The 22651-nt window shown below is 39.3% G+C and overlaps 2 protein-coding genes across 2 annotated transcripts in view; one reads left to right on the plus strand and one right to left on the minus strand.

Annotated features, from left to right (window-relative positions):
* The window catches only part of shank1 (SH3 and multiple ankyrin repeat domains 1), a 129786-nt gene that overhangs the window by 83748 nt on the left and 23387 nt on the right, over positions 1 to 22651 (minus strand). The gene's annotated exons all lie outside the window — the stretch shown is intronic.
* LOC131369849 (putative uncharacterized protein ENSP00000383309) lies at positions 11781 to 12758 on the plus strand. Its single transcript, XM_058416725.1, has one exon. It carries the CDS (start codon positions 11781 to 11783, stop codon positions 12756 to 12758), a length of 978 nt encoding a protein of 325 aa, XP_058272708.1.

The following is a 22651-nucleotide window of genomic DNA, read 5'->3' on the forward strand; positions in this document are numbered from 1 at the left end:
ATAACATTCTTAACATAACATCTCTTTTAATATACATCTCTTTAATACATATCTCTTTAACACAACATCTCTTTAACACAACATTCTTTAATACAGTATCTTTAATACAACATCTTTTTAACACAACATTCTTTAACACAACATCCTTTAACACAGTATCTCTTAACATAAATATCTCTTAACACAACATCTCTTTAACACAACATCTTTAACATAACATCTCTTTAACACAATATCTCTTTTAACATACTACCAACTTTAACATACTATCCTTTAATACAACATCTTTAACATAACATCTCTTAATACAATATCTTTAATACACATATCCTTTTAACACAACATCTTTAACATAACATCTCTTTAATACAACATATCTTAACACAACATCTCTTTAACACAACATCTCTTTAACATACTCACACACTATCTCTTTAACACACTACACTATCTCTTTAACACATAAATATCTTTAACACAACATCTCTTTAACACAACATCTCTTTAACATACTACACTATCTCTTTAACATACTACACTATCTCTTTAATACAACATATCTCTTAATACAACATCTCTTTAACATAACATCCCTTTTAACATACCATACTATCCTCTTTAACACATAGGGGTTTTAACACACTCATCCCTTTAACATACCTTTTCTTTAACATACCATCTTTAACATACCACACCATCTCTTTAACACACAGGGCCAAGTAATACAGCATCTTTAACACAACATCTCTTAACACAACATCCTTTAACACAACATCCTTTAACACAACATCTCTTAACACAACATCTCTTTAACACACTCTTTCCTTTAACACACTACTCTCTTTAACACACAGGGCTCTTTAACACACTCATCTCTTTAACACACCTACAGCATCTCTTTAGCATACCTTCCTTTAACACACCATCCTTTGACACACACCACACTATCTCTTTAACACACAGGGCCTTTAAATACAACATTTTAACACAACATCTCTTAACACAACATCTCTTTAACACACTACACCATCTCTTTAACACAACATCTCTTTAACACAACATCTCTTTAACACAACATCTCTTAACACAACATCTCTTAAATACAACATCTTAACACAACATCTTTAACATACAACATCCTTTAACACAACATCTCTTTAACACAACATCTCTTTAACACAGTATCTCTTTAACACAACATTCTTTAACACAAATATCTCTTTAACACACTACACTATCTCTTTTAACACACAGGGTTTTAACATACTATCTCTTTAACATACTCACTACACTATCTCTTTAATAAAATATCTCTTTAACATAACATATCCTTTAACATAGCATTCTTTAATACAATATATCTCTTTAATACAACATTTTAACACAACATCTTTAACATAATATCTCTTTAATACAGTATCTTTAACATAACAATATCTCTTTAACATACAATATCTTTAACATAACATCTCTTTTTAACACAAATATCTCTTAACATAAATATCTTTTTTAACATAATATCTCTTTAACACAACATCTCTTTAACATACTACACTATCTCTTAACACAATATCTTTAACACAACATTCTTAACACAATATCTCTTAACACAACATCTCTTTAATACAACATCTCTTAACACAACATCTCTTTAACACAATATCTTTAACATACTCATACTACCTTTAACACACTATCTCTTTAACATAACATCTCTTAACGCAATATCTCTTAATACAACATCTTTAACACAACATCTCTTAACACAAATATCACTTTTAACACAACATCTCTTTAACATAACAATATCTCTTAACATACAATATCTTTAATACAGTATCTTTAACATACAACATCTCTTTAATACAACATCTCTTTAACACATAAATATCTCTTAACACAACATCTCTTTAACATAACATCTCTTAACACAAATATCTCTTTAATACATAACATCTTTAACATACATACTACTATCTCTTTAATATTACATACACTATCTCTTTTAACACAACATTCTTAACATAACATCTTTAACACAACATCTCTTTAACACAACATCTCTTTAACACAACATTCTTTAACATACTACACTATCTCTTTAACATACTACATACTATCTCTTTAACACAACATTCTTTAACATAACATCTCTTTAACACAGTATCTTTAATACAATATCTCTTTAATACAACATTCTTTAACATAAATATCTCTTTAACATACAACATCTCTTTAACATACTACACCTACCTTTTAACATACTACACTATCTCTTTAACACAACATCTCTTAACACAAATATCTCTTAACATAACATCTCTTTAACATACATCTCTTTAACACAATATCTTTAACATACCATACTATCTCTTTAACACACTACACTATCTCTTTAACACACATCTCTTTTTAACATAAATATCTCTTTAACACAGTATCTTTAACACAATATCTCTTTAACATAACATCTCTTTAACACAAATATCTTTAATACAGTATCTCTTAACACAATATCTCTTTAACACAACATTCTTTAACATACAATATCTCTTAATACAACATCTCTTTAACACAACATCTTTAACACAACATCTCTTTAACATAACATCTCTTTAATACTATACTATCTCTTTAATAACACATTTTACACTATCTTTAATACAAATATCTTTAACACAACATTCTTTAACATAACATTCTTTAACACACAACATTCTTTTTAATACAATATCTCTTTAACACAACATCTCTTAATACAGTATCTTTAACATAACATCTCTTTAATACAATATTCTTTAACACAGTATTCTTTAATACAATATCTCTTTAACACAACATCTCTTAACACAACATCTCTTTAATACAGCATTCTTTAACATAACATCTCTTTGGGCCACATAGGGTTTTTAACATACTCATCTCTTTAACACAACTACACTATCTCTTTTAACATAACATTCTTTAATACAGTATCTCTTTAACATAACATCTCTTAATACAACATTTTAACACAATATCTCTTTAACACAGTATCTCTTAACATACAATATCTCTTTAAATACAACATCTTTAACATGCAACATCTTTTAACACAACATCTTTAACACAACATCTCTTTAACACAATGTCCTTTAACATAACATCTCTTTTAATACAGTATCTCTTAACAACAATATCTTTAACACAATATCTCTTTAACACACATCTCTTTAACACAGCATTCTTTAACATAACATCTTTAACACAACATCTCTTTAACATAAATATCTTTAACATAACATCTCTTTAACACAACATCTTTAACACAATATCTCTTTAACATAACATTCTTTAACATAACATCTCTTTAACACAACATTCTTTAACACACTACCATACTACTTTTAACATACTATCCTTTAACACAACATCTCTTTAATACAAATATCTCTTTAACATAACATTCTTTAACACAATATCTTTAACACAACATCTCTTTAACACAACATTCTTTAACACAACATCTCTTAACACAACATCTCTTTAACATACTACACTATCTCTTTAACATACACTCACTATCTCTTTAACACAACATCTTTAACACAACATTCTTTAACATAACATCTCTTTAACATACTACTCACTCTCTTTACATACACTACACTCATCTCTTTAATACAACATCTCTTAACACAACATCTCTTTAACACAACATCTCTTTAACACAACATCTCTTAACACAACATCTCTTTAACTTACCACTACACTCATCTCTTTAACACAACATCCTTTAACACAACATCCCTTTAACACACCACACCATCCCTTTAACACAACATCCCTTTAACACACCACACCATCCCTTTAACACAACATCCCTTTAACACAACATCCCTTTAACACACCACACCATCCCTTTAACACAACATCCCTTTAACACAACATCCCTTTAACACACCACACCATCCCTTTAACACAACATCCCTTTAACACAACATCCCTTTAACACACCACACCTATCCCTTTAACACAACATCCTTTAACACAACATCCCTTTAACACAACATCCTTTAACACAACATCCCTTTAACACAACATCCCTTTAACACACAGGGCCTTTAACACACCATCCCTTTAACACACCTTCCCTTTAACACACCATCCCTTTAACACACAGGGCCTTTAACACAACATCCCTTTAACACACAGGGCCTTTAACACACCATCCCTTTAACACACTACACCATCCCTTTAACACACCAGCCCTTTAACACACCACACCATCCCTTTAACACACCACACCATCCCTTTAACACACCACATTATCCCTTTAACCACCACACCATCCCTTTAACACAACATCCCTTTAACACAACATCCCTTTAACACAACATCCTTTAACACAACATCCCTTTAACACAACATCCCTTTAACACAACATCCCTTTAACACACCACATCATCCCTTTAACACACCATCCCTTTAACACACCACACCATCCCTTTAACACACAGGGCCTTTAACACACCATCCCTTTAACACACCTTCCCTTTAACACACCATCCCTTTAACACACCACACCATCCCTTTAACACACAGGGCCGTTAACACAGCATCTTTTAACACAACATCCTTTAACACAACATCCTTTAACACAACATCCTTTAACACAACATCCCTTTAACACAACATCCTTTAACACAACATCCCTTTAACACACCTTCCCTTTAACACACCATCCCTTTAACACACAGGGCCTTTAACACACCATCCCTTTAACACACCACAGCATCCCTTTAGCACACCTTCCCTTTAACACACCATCCCTTTGACACACCACACCATCCCTTTAACACACAGGGCCTTTAACACAACATCTTTTAACACAACATCCTTTAACACAACATCCCTTTAACACACCACACCATCCCTTTAACACAACATCCCTTTAACACAACATCCTTTAACACAACATCCCTTTAACACAACATCCTTTAACACAACATCCCTTTAACACAACATCCTTTAACACAACATCCCTTTAACACAACATCCCTTTAACACAACATCCCTTTAACACAGCATCCTTTAACACAACATCCCTTTAACACAACATCCCTTTAACATACAACATCCCTTTAACACACCACACCATCCCTTTAACACACAGGGCCTTTAACACACCATCCCTTTAACACACCACACCATCCCTTTAACAAAACATCCCTTTAACACAACATCCCTTTAACACAGCATCCTTTAACACAACATCCCTTTAACACAACATCTTTTAACACAACATCCTTTAACACAACATCCCTTTAACACAGCATCCTTTAACACAACATCCCTTTAACACAACATCCTTTAACACAACATCCCTTTAACACAACATCCTTTAACACAACATCCCTTTAACACAACATCCCTTTAACACAACATCCCTTTAACACACCACACCATCCCTTTAACACACCACACCATCCCTTTAACACAACATCCTTTAACACAACATCCCTTTAACACAACATCCTTTAACACAACATCCCTTTAACACAACATCCTTTAACACAACATCCCTTTAACACAACATCCCTTTAACACAACATCCCTTTAACACAGCATCCTTTAACACAACATCCTTTAACACAACATCCCTTTAACACAACATCCTTTAACACAACATCCCTTTAACACAACATCCCTTTAACACACCATCCCTTTAACACACAGGGCCTTTACACACCATCCCTTTAACACACCTTCCCTTTAACACACCATCCTTTTAACACACCACACCATCCCTTTAACACACAGGGCCTTTAACACAGCATCTTTTAACACAACATCCTTTAACACAACATCCCTTTAACACACCACACCATCCCTTTAACACAACATCCCTTTAACACAACATCCTTTAACACAACATCCCTTTAACACAACATCCTTTAACACAACATCCCTTTAACACAACATCCTTTAACACAACATCCCTTTAACACAACATCCCTTTAACACAACATCCCTTTAACACAGCATCCTTTAACACAACATCCCTTTAACACAACATCCCTTTAACACAACATCCCTTTAACACACCACACCATCCCTTTAACACACAGGGCCTTTAACACACCATCCCTTTAACACACCACACCATCCCTTTAACAAAACATCCCTTTAACACAACATCCCTTTAACACAGCATCCTTTAACACAACATCCCTTTAACACAACATCTTTTAACACAACATCCTTTAACACAACATCCCTTTAACACAGCATCCTTTAACACAACATCCCTTTAACACAACATCCTTTAACACAACATCCCTTTAACACAACATCCTTTAACACAACATCCCTTTAACACAACATCCCTTTAACACAACATCCCTTTAACACACCACACCATCCCTTTAACACACCACACCATCCCTTTAACACAACATCCTTTAACACAACATCCCTTTAACACAACATCCTTTAACACAACATCCCTTTAACACAACATCCTTTAACACAACATCCCTTTAACACAACATCCCTTTAACACACCACACCACCCCTTTAACACACCATCCCTTTAACACAACATCCTTTAACGCAACATCCTTTAACACAACATCCTTTAACACAACATCCCTTTAACACAACATCACTTTAACACAACATCCCTTTAACACAACATCCTTTAACACAACATCCTTTAACACAGCATCCTTTAACACAACATCCCTTTAACACAACATCCCTTTAACACAACATCCTTTAACACAACATCCCTTTAACACAACATCCTTTAACACAACATCCCTTTAACACAACATCCTTTAACACAACATCCCTTTAACACAACATGCCTTTAACACAACATCCCTTTAACACAACATCCCTTTAACACACCACACCATCCCTTTAACACACCACACCATCCCTTTAACACAACATCCTTTAACACAACATCCCTTTAACACAGCATCCTTTAACACAACATCCCTTTAACACAACATCCTTTAACACAACATCCCTTTAACACAACATCCCTTTAACACACCACACCATCCCTTTAACACACCACACCATCCCTTTAACACAACATCCTTTAACACAACATCCTTTAACACAACATCCCTTTAACACAACATCCCTTTAACACAACATCCCTTTAACACACCACACCATCCCTTTAACACACCACACCATCCCTTTAACACAACATCCTTTAACACAACATCCCTTTAACACAACATCCTTTAACACAACATCCCTTTAACACAACATCCCTTTAACACACCACACCACCCCTTTAACACACCATCCCTTTAACACAACATCCTTTAACGCAACATCCTTTAACACAACATCCTTTAACACAACATCCCTTTAACACAACATCACTTTAACACACCATCCCTTTAACACACAGGGCCTTTACACACCATCCCTTTAACACACCTTCCCTTTAACACACCATCCTTTTAACACACCACACCATCCCTTTAACACACAGGGCCTTTAACACAGCATCTTTTAACACAACATCCCTTTAACACAACATCCCTTTAACACAACATCCTTTAACACAACATCCCTTTAACACAACATCCCTTTAACACAGCATCCTTTAACACAACATCCCTTTAACACAACATCCTTTAACACAACATCCCTTTAACACAACATCCCTTTAACACAACATCCCTTTAACACACCACACCATCCCTTTAACACACCACACCATCCCTTTAACACAACATCCTTTAACACAACATCCTTTAACACAACATCCCTTTAACACAACATCCCTTTAACACAACATCCCTTTAACACAACATCCCTTTAACACAACATCCTTTAACACAACATCCCTTTAACACAACATCCCTTTAACACAACATCCCTTTAACACACCACACCATCCCTTTAACACACCACACCATCCCTTTAACACAACATCCTTTAACACAACATCCCTTTAACACAACATCCTTTAACACAACATCCCTTTAACACAACATCCCTTTAACACAACATCCCTTTAACACAACATCCCTTTAACACAGCATCCTTTAACACAACATCCCTTTAACACAACATCCCTTTAACACAAAATCCTTTAACACAATATCCCTTTAACACAACATCCCTTTAACACAACATCCCTTTAACACAACATCCTTTAACACAACATCCTTTAACACAACATCCTTTAACACAACATCCCTTTAACACAACATCCCTTTAACACACCACACCATCCCTTTAACACACCACACCATCCCTTTAACACAACATCCTTTAACACAACATCCTTTAACACAACATCCCTTTAACACAACATCCCTTTAACACAACATCCCTTTAACACAACATCCCTTTAACACAACATCCCTTTAACACAGCATCCTTTAACACAACATCCCTTTAACACAACATCCCTTTAACACAGCATCCTTTAACACAACATCCCTTTAACACAACATCCCTTTAACACAACATCCCTTTAACACAGCATCCTTTAACACAACATCCCTTTAACACAACATCCCTTTAACACACAGGGCCTTTAACACACCATCCCTTTAACACACCACACCATCCCTTTAACACAACATCCCTTTAACACAGCATCCTTTAACACAACATCCCTTTAACACAACATCTTTTAACACAACATCCCTTTAACACAGCATCCTTTAACACAACATCCCTTTAACACAACATCCTTTAACACAACATCCCTTTAACACAACATCCTTTAACACAACATCCCTTTAACACAACATCCCTTTAACACAACATCCCTTTAACACAACATCCTTTAACACAACATCCCTTTAACACAACATCCCTTTAACACACCACACCATCCCTTTAACACACCACACCATCCCTTTAACACAACATCCTTTAACACAACATCCCTTTAACACAACATCCTTTAACACAACATCCCTTTAACACAACATCCTTTAACACAACATCCCTTTAACACAACATCCTTTAACACAACATCCCTTTAACACAACATCCCTTTAACACACCACACCACCCCTTTAACACACCATCCCTTTAACACAACATCCTTTAACGCAACATCCTTTAACACAACATTCTTTAACACAACATCCCTTTAACACAACATCCCTTTAACACACCATCCCTTTAACACACAGGGCCTTTACACACCATCCCTTTAACACACCTTCCCTTTAACACACCATCCTTTTAACACACCACACCATCCCTTTAACAAACAGGGCCTTTAACACAGCATCTTTTAACACAACATCCCTTTAACACAACATCCTTTTAACACAACATCCCTTTAACACAACATCCCTTTAACACAACATCCCTTTAACACAACATCCCTTTAACACAACATCCCTTTAACACACAGGGCCTTTACACACCATCCCTTTAACACAACATCCCTTTAACACAACATCCCTTTAACACACCACACCATCCCTTTAACACACCACACCATCCCTTTAACACAACATCCTTTAACACAACATCCCTTTAACACAACATCCCTTTAACACACCACACCATCCCTTTAACACACCACACCATCCCTTTAATACACCACACCATCCCTTTAACACAACATCCTTTAACACAACATCCCTTTAACACAACATCCTTTAACACAACATCCCTTTAACACACCACACCATCCCTTTAACACAACATCCCTTTAACACAACATCCCTTTAACACACCACACCATCCCTTTAACACAACATCCCTTTAACACAACATCCCTTTAACACACCACACCATCCCTTTAACACAACATCCCTTTAACACAACATCCCTTTAACACACCACACCATCCCTTTAACACAACATCCTTTAACACAACATCCCTTTAACACAACATCCTTTAACACAACATCCCTTTAACACAACATCCCTTTAACACACAGGGCCTTTAACACACCATCCCTTTAACACACCTTCCCTTTAACACACCATCCCTTTAACACACAGGGCCTTTAACACACCATCCCTTTAACACACAGGGCCTTTAACACACCATCCCTTTAACACACTACACCATCCCTTTAACACAACATCCCTTTAACACACCACACCATCCCTTTAACACACCACACCATCCCTTTAACACACCATCCCTTTAACACAACATCCTTTAACGCAACATCCTTTAACACAACATCCTTTAACACAACATCCCTTTAACACAACATCCCTTTAACACACCATCCCTTTAACACACAGGGCCTTTACACACCATCCCTTTAACACACCTTCCCTTTAACACACCATCCCTTTAACACACAGGGCCTTTACACACCATCCCTTTAACACAGCATCTTTTAACACAACATCCCTTTAACACAACATCCCTTTAACACAACATCCTTTAACACAACATCCCTTTAACACAACATCCCTTTAACACAACATCCCTTTAACACAACATCCCTTTAACACAACATCCCTTTAACACAACATCCCTTTAACACAACATCCCTTTAACACAACATCCTTTAACACAACATCCCTTTAACACAACATCCTTTTAACACAACATCCCTTTAACACAACATCCCTTTAACACAACATCCTTTAACACAACATCCCTTTAACACACCACACCATCCCTTTAACACACCACACCATCCCTTTAACACAACATCCTTTAACACAACATCCCTTTAAAACAGCATCCTTTAACACAACATCCCTTTAACACAACATCCTTTTAACACAACATCCCTTTAACACAACATCCCTTTAACACAACATCCTTTAACACAACATCCCTTTAACACACCACACCATCCCTTTAACACACCACACCATCCCTTTAACACAACATCCTTTAACACAACATCCCTTTAAAACAGCATCCTTTAACACAACATCCCTTTAACACAACATCCCTTTAACACACCACACCATCCCTTTAACACACAGGGCCTTTAACACAACATCTTTTAACACAACATCCTTTAACACAACATCCCTTTAACACAACATCCTTTAACACAACATCCCTTTAACACAACATCCCTTTAACACAACATCTTTTAACACAACATCCCTTTAACACAACATCCTTTAACACAACATCTTTTAAAACAACATCCCTTTAACACAACATCCCTTTAACACAACATCCCTTTAACACAACATCCCTTTAACACACCACACCATCCCTTTAACACAACACACCATCCCTTTAACACAACATCCTTTAACACAACATCCCTTTAACACAACATCCCTTTAACACAACATCCTTTAACACAACATCCTTTAACACAACATCCTTTAACACAACATCCCTTTAACACAACATCCCTTTAACACACAGGGCCTTTAACACACCATCCCTTTAACACACCTTCCCTTTAACACACCATCCCTTTAACACACAGGGCCTTTAACACACCATCCCTTTAACACACCACACCATCCCTTTAACACAACATCCCTTTAACACACCACACCATCCCTTTAACACACCACACCATCCCTTTAACACACCATCCCTTTAACACAACATCCTTTAACACAACATCCCTTTAACACAGCATCCTTTAACACAACATCCCTTTAACACAACATCCTTTAAGACAACATCCCTTTAACACAACATCCTTTAACACAACATCCTTTAACACAACATCCCTTTAACACAACATCCTTTAACACAACATCCCTTTAAGACATTGTTAAAAGTGCTATACAAATAAAATTTAATTTAATTGAATGAACAGACCATCCCTTTATGATGCGATGTAATAATGTCAAGCTCCTCTCACCTCAGCACTGACTCGAGCTCCTCTCACCTCAGCACTGACTCGAGCTCCTCTCACCTCAGCACTGACTCGAGCTCCTCTCACCGCAGCACTGACTCGAGCTCCTCTCACCGCAGCACTGACTCGAGCTCCTCTCACCTCAGCACTGACTCGAGCTCCTCTCACCTCAGCACTGACTCGAGCTCCTCTCACCTCAGCACTGACTCGAGCTCCTCTCACCTCAGCACTGACTCGAGCTCCTCTCACCTCAGCACTGACTCGAGCTCCTCTCACCTCAGCACTGACTCGAGCTCCTCACACACCGCAGCACTGACTCGAGCTCCTCTCACCGCAGCACTGACTCGAGCTCCTCACACCACAGCACTGACTCAAGCTCCTCTCAACGCAGCACTGACTCGAGCTCCTCACACCGCAGCACTGACTCGAGCTCCTCACACCGCAGCACTGACTCGAGCTCCTCACACCGCAGCACTGACTCGAGCTCCTCTCACCGCAGCACTGACTCGAGCTCCTCACACCGGAGCACTGACTCGAGCTCCTCACACCGGAGCACTGACTCGAGCTCCTCACACCGCAGCACTGACTCGAGCTCCTCACACCGCAGCACTGACTCGAGCTCCTCACACCGCAGCACTGACTCGAGCTCCTCACACCGCAGCACTGACTCGAGCTCCTCTCACCGCAGCACTGACTCGAGCTCCTCACACCGCAGCACTGACTCGAGCTCCTCACACCGCAGCACTGACTCGAGCTCCTCACACCGCAGCACTGACTCGAGCTCCTCTCTCCTCAGCACTGACTCGAGCTCCTCACACCGCAGCACTGACTCGAGCTCCTCACACCGCAGCACTGACTCGAGCTCCTCTCTCCTCAGCACTGACTCGAGCTCCTCACACCGCAGCACTGACTCGAGCTCCTCACACCGCAGCACTGACTCGAGCTCCTCTCACCATAGTAACATAGTAACAGCTTGTACACAGGGGCATGTGCAGCAGATGCTTAAAAACAATGACAGATCATTCATCTGTCTGGAGATGGAAGGAGTCTCCAGTGTCAGTGCTGTGGAACAGTCAGAGGATCTCCACACCTTCAGGACTGAAGAGTTTTTAGACTTCTGAGGTTTTTTATAAACATCAAGAGAAACTGTAAAGCTCCACGTGAAGAGAAATGAACACGTCGTTTGTCTGGATAGCAAATAAAGCAGAACATCAGGCAGAGTTCCTCTATCAGCAAAACTGTCCACTAATTAATGACCGTCCAGTTAGTCAGAACAAACAGAACGTCTGGCAGGAAGGTGAGGAAATCCTACATGAGGCATGAGTCAGACTCCGGCTCTGTGTTCTCACTCACACACACACACAAATACATACATACACTCATACACACACACACACAAATACATACATACACTCATACACACACACACACACACACACACAAATACATACATACACTCATACACACACACACACACACACAAATACATACATACACTCATACACACACACACAAATACATACATACACTCATACACACACACACACACACACACACAAATACATACATACACTCATACACACACACACAAACAAATACATACATACACTCATACACACACACACAAATACATACATACACTCATACACACACACACACACAAATACATACATACACTCATACACACACACACAAATACATACATACACTCATACACACACACACACACACACAAATACATACATACACTCATACACACACACACAAACAAATACATACATACACTCATACACACACACACACAAATACATACATACACTCATACACACACACACACACACAAATACATACATACACTCATACACACACACACACACAAATACATACATACACTCATACACACACACACACAAATACATACATACACTCATACACACACACACAAATACATACATACACTCATACACACACACACACACAAATACATACATACACTCATACACACACACACACACACAAATACATACATACACTCATACACACACACACACACACACAAATACATACATACACTCATACACACACACACACACAAATACATACATACACTCATACACACACACACACAAATACATACATACACTCATACACACACACACACACACACACAAATACATACATACACTCATACACACACACACACACACAAATACATACATACACTCATACACACACACACACAAATACATACATACACTCATACACACACACACACAAATACATACATACACTCATACACACACACACACAAATACATACATACACTCATACACACACACACAAATACATACATACACTCACACACACACACACACAAATACATACATACACTCATACACACACACACACACACACAAAAACATACATACACTCATACACACACACAAATACATACATACACTCATACACACACACACACACAAATACATACATACACTCATACACACACACACACAAATACATACATACACTCATACACACACACACACAAATACATACATACACTCATACACACACACACACACACAAATACATACATACACTCATACACACACACACACACAAATACATACATACACTCATACACACACACACACACACAAATACATACATACACTCACACACACACACACACAAATACATACATACACTCATACACACACACACACACACACAAAAACATACATACACTCATACACACACACAAATACATACATACACTCATACACACACACACACACAAATACATACATACACTCATACACACACACACACAAATACATACATACACTCATACACACACACACACAAATACATACATACACTCATACACACACACACACAAATACATACATACACTCATACACACACACACACAAATACATACATACACTCATACACACACACACAAATACATACATACACTCATACACACACACAAATACATACATACACTCATACACACACACACATACACATACACACCTACACACACACACACAAATAAACACACACACACACAAATAAACACACACACACAAATACACACACACATGTACACACACTACAAATACACACACACACACACACACACAAATACACACACACAGATACACACACACACTCATACACGCACACACAAAACATACACGTTACGCGATACACACGAGATACATATGAGATACGCGTTACCCACGCAGTACACATGCATTACACATGCGATATGCAAAACACGCAATGCACGATACACACAAGATACACACAATACACATGATACAATATACACACGCAATACACAATACAAATTTTTAAAATATTTTTTTATAATTTTTTTTCTTAAGTCAGACTGAACAGCTTCATCTCCATTCCTTTACTTCAGTGTGTCCATGATGAGGAAGGGGAGGAGCCAAAAAACACACACTTTCTTTGTATTTTAAGAAAAAGATCTATAAAACCACACACACACACAAACACAAGATGAAATACACACACACACACTCTCCTGTACTGTGCTGGTGATATAATTATAATCATTAGTAAAGTGTAAAGTTCAGATTTTTCACATCATTAATAAAGTAAGAGAAGCCATGAGTTATTTGTTTATTTGTTTGTTTGTTTGTTTATCTTGTTATTTAAATTCCTGTTATAGTGACTCTGTAGTAATCACCTCCTCTATCCTCCATCCCTGTTCGTCTCCTAACCCTTTCTCCGTCCTCTCGAGCATCATGCCGTAACCATGGTGACGACACTGTAGTGTCCAAGATTTCTGACCCGCCTCCGACTCTGTGATGGACAGCAACCCGGAAATGATGTGGTGCTGAAACACATACTGCTGGGTGGATGGATAGATAGACAGAAGGATGGATGGATAGACAGAAGGATGGATGGATAGACAGAAGAATGGACGGATAGACAGAAGAATGGACGGATAGACAGAAGGATGGATGGATAAACAGAAGGATGGATGGATAGACAGAAGGTTGGATGGATAGACAGAAAGGATGGATGGATGGATGGATGGATGGATGGATGGATGGATGGATGGATGGATGGATGGATGGATAGATGGATGGATGGATGGATAGACAGAAGGTTGGATGGATAGACAGAAAGGATGGATGGATGGATGGATGGATGGATGGACAGAAGGATGGATGGATGGATGGATGGATGGATAGACAGAAGGATGGATGGATGGATGGATGGATGGATAGACAGAAGGATGGATGGATGGATGGATGGATGGATGGGCAGAAGGATGGATGGATGGATGGATGGATAGACAGAAGGATGGACAGATAGACAGAAGGATGAATAAACAGAAGGACAGATGGGTAGACAGAAGGATGGATGGATAGGCAGAAGGATGATTGGATGGACAGATAGACAGAAGGATGGATGGATGGATGGATGGATGGATGGATGGATGGACAGAAGGATGGATGGATAGACAGAAGAAAGGAGGGATAGACAGAAGAACAGATGGATGGACAGAAGGATGGAGGGATGGAAAGATAGACAGAAGGATGGAAGGATGGACAGATAGACAGAAGGATGGATGAATAGACAGAAGGATGGATGGATGGATGGATGGATGGATGGATGGATGGATAGATGGATGGAGGGATGGATGGATAAAAAGAAGGATGGATGGACAGATAGACAGAAGGATGGATGGATGGATGGACAGAAGGATGGATGGATAGACAGAAGAAAGGAGGGATAGACAGAAGAACAGATGGATGGACAGAAGGATGGAGGGATGGAAAGATAGACAGAAGGATGGAAGGATGGACAGATAGACAGAAGGATGGATGAATAGACAGAAGGATGGATGGATGGATGGATGGATGGATGGATGGATGGATAGATGGATGGAGGGATGGATGGATAAAAAGATGGATGGATGGACAGATAGACAGAAGGATGGATGGATAGACAGATGAAGATAGATAGATGTGTTTTACTGAGGCACTTATCCATGATCTTCAGTGTTCCCTAGAAAACACAGCTCTTCCTGGATCATCTTCACTGTAGTTTTTCTATTTCCTGTTTCATTTCCTGTTCTTTCAGCTGAAAAAAAGTTTCATTTCTTTTACAAATTTCATCCAAACATCTGCATAGCGTTCCTAATAAATAACTTCATCTGATGTTAGAGATCCCACACTGATCCTGCACAGACACGCGTAGCACCACGCCACAGTTTCATCATCCGCTAATCAGCTAATGATGGGCCACTGATGATGATGTCATCTGCATACATGTCGCTCTGACGTTGGTTTTAGTGTAGTCACGCGTGTGTAAGAGCCAGAACCCGACTCACGAGTGACTGATTGGAGAGAAATTATCCGGAGCTGCTTTTAGATGTGCATTAAGAAAAAAGGTGTCACAACGAGGCAGAGGTTCTGTCCCTGGACACACAGAAAGCTTTTGATCAGGTTGAGTCTTATATGTTTAGATCATTACAGAAGTTTGTGTTTGGTGAGACATTTATATCATGGGTTAGGTTAATATATGCGAGGCCAGTGTGTTCAATTTTAAAGAACACAGATTGGTTACCTAAGTTCCCTTTACACCGCTCGGTACTACAGGGCCGTTCCCTTTCACCTGCCCTTTTCACCATTGCAGTAGAACCCCTTGCCATATGTATAAGATGTCATAAAGATATCATGGGTCTTGATGTCGGGGGGAGCGAAGCCCTTATTATCTATATGCAGACGATGTAATATTGCATTTGAAGAACTCTGGAAGTTCTGTTCCTGATCTTTTTGAGTTAATTACTACTTTTGGGAGATTATCTGGGTATACAATCAACCTGTCCAAAAGTAACTTTATGAAACTCTCTGACACTTACAGACCTGGATTTTTGGAAAAGATCTCATTCAAAATAGTTAGGGACCACTTTGAATAGAAGGATGGACAGATAGACAGAAGGACGGATGGACGGATGGACAGAAGGAAGGATGGACAGATAGACAGAAGGACGGATGGACGGATGGACAGAAGGATGGATGGACAGATAGACAGAAGGACGAATAGACAGAAGGATGGATGGACAGATAGACAGAAGGATGGATGGATGGATGGACAGAAGGATGGATGGACAGATAGACAGATGGATGGATGGACAGAAGGATGGAGGGAAAGATAGACAGAAGGATGGATGTTCAGATAGACAGAAGGATGGATGGATGGATGGATGGATAGACAGAAGGATGGATGGACAGATAGACAGAAGGACAGATGGACAGATAGACAGAAGGATGGATGGATGGACAGAAGGATTGACAGTTCCTAAAGACCCAAAGTTATTATACAAGTTGAGTTTGGCCGAGTTTCTTTAAAACTCAAGTGTAACATAGAGAATTGGAAACTCTTTCCTTAATCTATGATTGGACGTATAAACTGGTCTCTCTTCCTAGGTTCTTATATATTTGTCAAAATCTTCCAATTTTTCTTACATTTGCCTTTTTTAAGGAACTATAAGACATGTCTAAAACTCATTTACAGAAGCCCAGGTCAGTGGGCGGTCTGGGTCTGCCAGTCTTCCAGGAGAAGGGATCACTGGGCAACCTGACCCCTGAGGTTCCCTTATGGGTGCAAATGGAGACAGGTCTGGCTGCTCGGACCTCATTAGCAGCCACGTTATTCTCCAAGTTAGATAAATCTACAGCTATAAACAAGCTGAATATCGTGTTGAAAATTCAATCAAAATTTTAAATCAAGTAAGAAAAGCCCTGTCCCTACCAGAGACCTCGGTGTATACACCACTTTGCTACAATCATTCTTTTTCACCCCCATGGTCTAAAGAACTTATTTTGTCTGGAAGGAGAAGAGTCTATGTTCTATTAAGGACCTTTATGTTGAGGAAAGGTTTGCATTATTTAAGCAGCTAAGAGAGTAGTTGGATCTGCCCCATTCACACTTTTTTGTTATTTACACACTAGGCATTATGTGAAGTCCTCCTCATTCTACGTATCTTGTCTCAAAATTTGTTGGCTTATTTGAAAGTTGCATCACAGCCTCTAATGAGAGATTTAAAGTGACCTGGGAGGATGAACTGGGAGCTGAGCTCTCCGACGAAATGTGGGATAGGTGTTTGACCGCACATCAACTGATACAACTCAAGGTCATTCATCGTTTGCATTATACCAAGACCAAACTGCACAAAACTTTCTCATCTGTCTCACCATTCTGGGACAAGTGCAAGGTCATGGAGGATACAACTGCACATGCTCTTTGGTTTTGTCCTTCACTGTCGGGATTTTGGACTAGCGTATTTGACTGGTACTTTAAGGTTTATAATAGGCCTCTTCTGCCGGATGGGGAAATTGCCGTCTTTGGCCTTTCACAACACGCCTCTAGCCTTCCAAAAACTTTACCACAGGCCCTCACTCTGGGTGTGATCATGGCCAAGAGACTTCTGTTAAAGAACTGGAAGTCACCTTCATCTCCCTCTTTTCCAATCTGGATTATGGACATGATTTCCATCATACAAATGGAAAGACTCCGATTTCTGAGGTCCAACTCCATTGAAAAGTTTTCTGCTGTGTGAGGATCATTTCTCAGATATTTAGACAAACCAGCAGCCAAACCAATGTTTAATGTTTCCTATGTGGGTTGAGTTGTACATTACCTTCAGGCATTTCTAATGGATGACTGTTTTGCAGCTCTTTACCTTTAGATACTGAACCTGTTTTTTATTATTGTAAGCATTATAATTTATGTCTAAGTTATTAAACATATGTGTATTTTTTTTTTCATGAGTGTGTGTGAAGTCTGGGACAATGTTGTTTGTTCTGTGTTTATTCTGAAAAATCCTGAAAATAATATAAAGAGGAAAAAAAAAGAAAAAACGTGTCAGTTTTTTTTTTCTTTAAGGTTTAGTGCTTCAGAGAGTCTCATAAACTCCTTCTATACATCAATCACAAGCCGGACTTTCCCACTCATGAGCAGGAAACGGTCTGAATTTCCCAGTTTTCCAGGATGCCGTCAGCAGCAAAAACAAACCCATGAAGCCAAATTTCCACAGTTTCCAAAACTTAACACAAAACTTCTACCTTAATCCTCACACACTCCTCTGAATTTATCAATTTAACAATATATTACAGAACAAAGCTGTTAGGCCACGCCCCCTACCTCCTTCTGAGTGACACCAAAACATGAGGCTAATCTGCGATCACGTGGCAGAGACGCGGAACAACATTTATGGCTGAAATTTCGAGCTCTTACAAGCCAATTATAGCCGAGCATATAGCGACTGCATTTTTTATTTATTTATTTATTTTATTTGTCTGCAGATAAGTCACAGTGTCTGTGATTTAAAACCATTAAAACAATACATTTTTAGAGAAAATGAGTAAAACCAGGCCAAGAACATTTCTACACCTTCCACCTCATTTAAAATGTCGGGATCTATGAATAAACATGATTATGCAAATTAGAAACCGCCCCCACGTCGCCTCCGCTGCACTTACATTAACTAACAGAAACTAAACCTGTCGGAATAATAGCGTTACCATGACAACCAACATTCGTTCACCGCTAACCTTATCTGAAATAGCTAGCTCAGGAGTAGATTAGATAGTATGTCTCAACTTTTTTATTTCTACACACCATGTCGTCATCCAGTAATGATGTAACCTGAGCTGATATGTAGCTCCGCCCACAAAACCGTGTGATGGGAGAAAAAAGAAAGTATTTTTAGTTTTGCTCCAAAATAATCTATAAAGAAAATCTAAAAAATCTATAATCTATAATCTATAAAGAACTACTTATTTCTAGGTAGTGTGTGTTTGATAGGAGCTTTAAAGCAGGTGTGTGTGTGTGTGTTTGTGTGTGTGTGTGTGAGAGAGAGAGAGAGAGAGAGAGAGAGACTTCATTATAGGAAAGGTATGTGTTTAAAAAAATGAATAATAATCAAAGGTCATGGCTATTTTTTGCGCTGAGTGTGATCAGGGTCGATAAGTTTCTGGCTGTTCACCCGTCCCACAATGATGACCTCATCATTCAGGGAAATGGCTTCAGGCCTGTTCTCACTCATTATACTCCCCCTGGGTCACACCGGGCTACCAAGAACATCATAACACTCACACACAACAGGAAATAAGAGCCAAAAAGTGTGTGTGTGTGTGTGTGTGTTGCAGGAACTTGTGCTAGGATTTAACGTTCTATAATAACCATGATGAAGATGTAAGGGATAACCCAGTAAGTGCTCCACTGCTGGATGACCGAACCACTGAACCAACTCGAGTCACAAAAGTAAGTCAAGAGGAGCCGAGTGGATATCATCACATCCTCGGGGAAAAACCCAGGAGCTGAAATGCCGTTAGCCTTTTAACGCTAATGAGTTAATCACATAGGACTGATGAAGCCTCTGATCTTCAGAGCCCGGTGCACTTCACTGCCATTTCTTCAGCTACACGGGTTTCTAGATACACTATATTGCCAAAAGTATTCGCTCACCCATCCAAATAATCAGAATCAGGTGTTCCAATCACTTCCATGGCCACAGGTGTATAAAATCAAGCACCTAGGCATGCAGACTGTTTTTACAAACATTTGTGAAAGAATGGGTCGCTCTCAGGAGCTCAGTGAATTCCAGCGTGGAACTGTGATAGGATGCCACCTGTGCAACAAATCCAGTCGTGAAATTTCCTCGCTCCTAAATATTCCACAGTCAACTGTCAGCTGTATTATAAGAACGTGGAAGTGTTTGGGAATGACAGCAACTCAGCCACGAAGTGGTAGGCCACGTAAACTGACGGAGCGGGGTCAGCGGATGCTGAGGCGCATAGTGCGAAGAGGTCGCCAACTTTCTGCAGAGTCAATCGCTACAGACCTCCAAACTTTATTTGGATTAGCTCAAGAACAGTGCGCAGAGAGCTTCATGGAATGGGTTTCCATGGCCGAGCAGCTGCATCCAAGCCATACATCACCAAGTGCAATGCAAAGCGTCGGATGCAGTGGTGTAAAGCACGCCGCCACTGGACTCTAGAGCAGTGGAGACGCGTTCTCTGGAGTGACGAATCGCGCTTCTCCATCTGGCAATCTGATGGACGAGTCTGGGTTTGGCGGTTGCCAGGAGAACGGTACTTGTCTGACTGCATTGTGCCAAGTGTAAAGTTTGGTGGAGGGGGGATTATGGTGTGGGGTTGTTTTTCAGGAGCTGGGCTTGGCCCCTTAGTTCCAGTGAAAGGAACTCTGAATGCTTCAGCATACCAAGACATTTTGGACAATTCCATGCTCCCAACTTTGTGGGAACAGTTTGGAGCTGACCCCTTCCTCTTCCAACATGACTGTGCACCAGTGACCAAAGCAAGGTCCATAAAGACATGGATGACAGAGTCTGGTGTGGGTGAACTTGACTGGCCTGCACAGAGTCCTGACCTTAACCCGATAGAACACCTTTGGGATGAATTAGAGCGGAGACTGGGAGCCAGGCCTTCTCGTCCAACATCAGTGTGTGACCTCACAAATGCGCTTCTGGAAGAATGGTCAAAAATTCCCATAAACACACTCCTAAACCTTGTGGACAGCCTTCCCAGAAGAGTTGAAGCTGTTATAGCTGCAAAGGGTGGACCGACGTCATATTGAACCCTATGGATTAGGAATGGGATGTCACTTAAGTTCATATGCGAGTCAAGGCAGGTGAGCGAATACTTTTGGCAATATAGTGTACCTGCTCTACCGTTTATATGATCTGTAACCTTCAATCCACCGACACACAAGCAAAGAAAAATACGTTTCTGCTGGAAAAAATGGAAAAAAGTGTGTATCATGGCACATGGTGATGACAT

The sequence above is a fragment of the Hemibagrus wyckioides genome, linkage group LG02, assembly GCF_019097595.1.
Source record: "Hemibagrus wyckioides isolate EC202008001 linkage group LG02, SWU_Hwy_1.0, whole genome shotgun sequence".
Lineage (NCBI taxonomy): Eukaryota > Metazoa > Chordata > Actinopteri > Siluriformes > Bagridae > Hemibagrus > Hemibagrus wyckioides.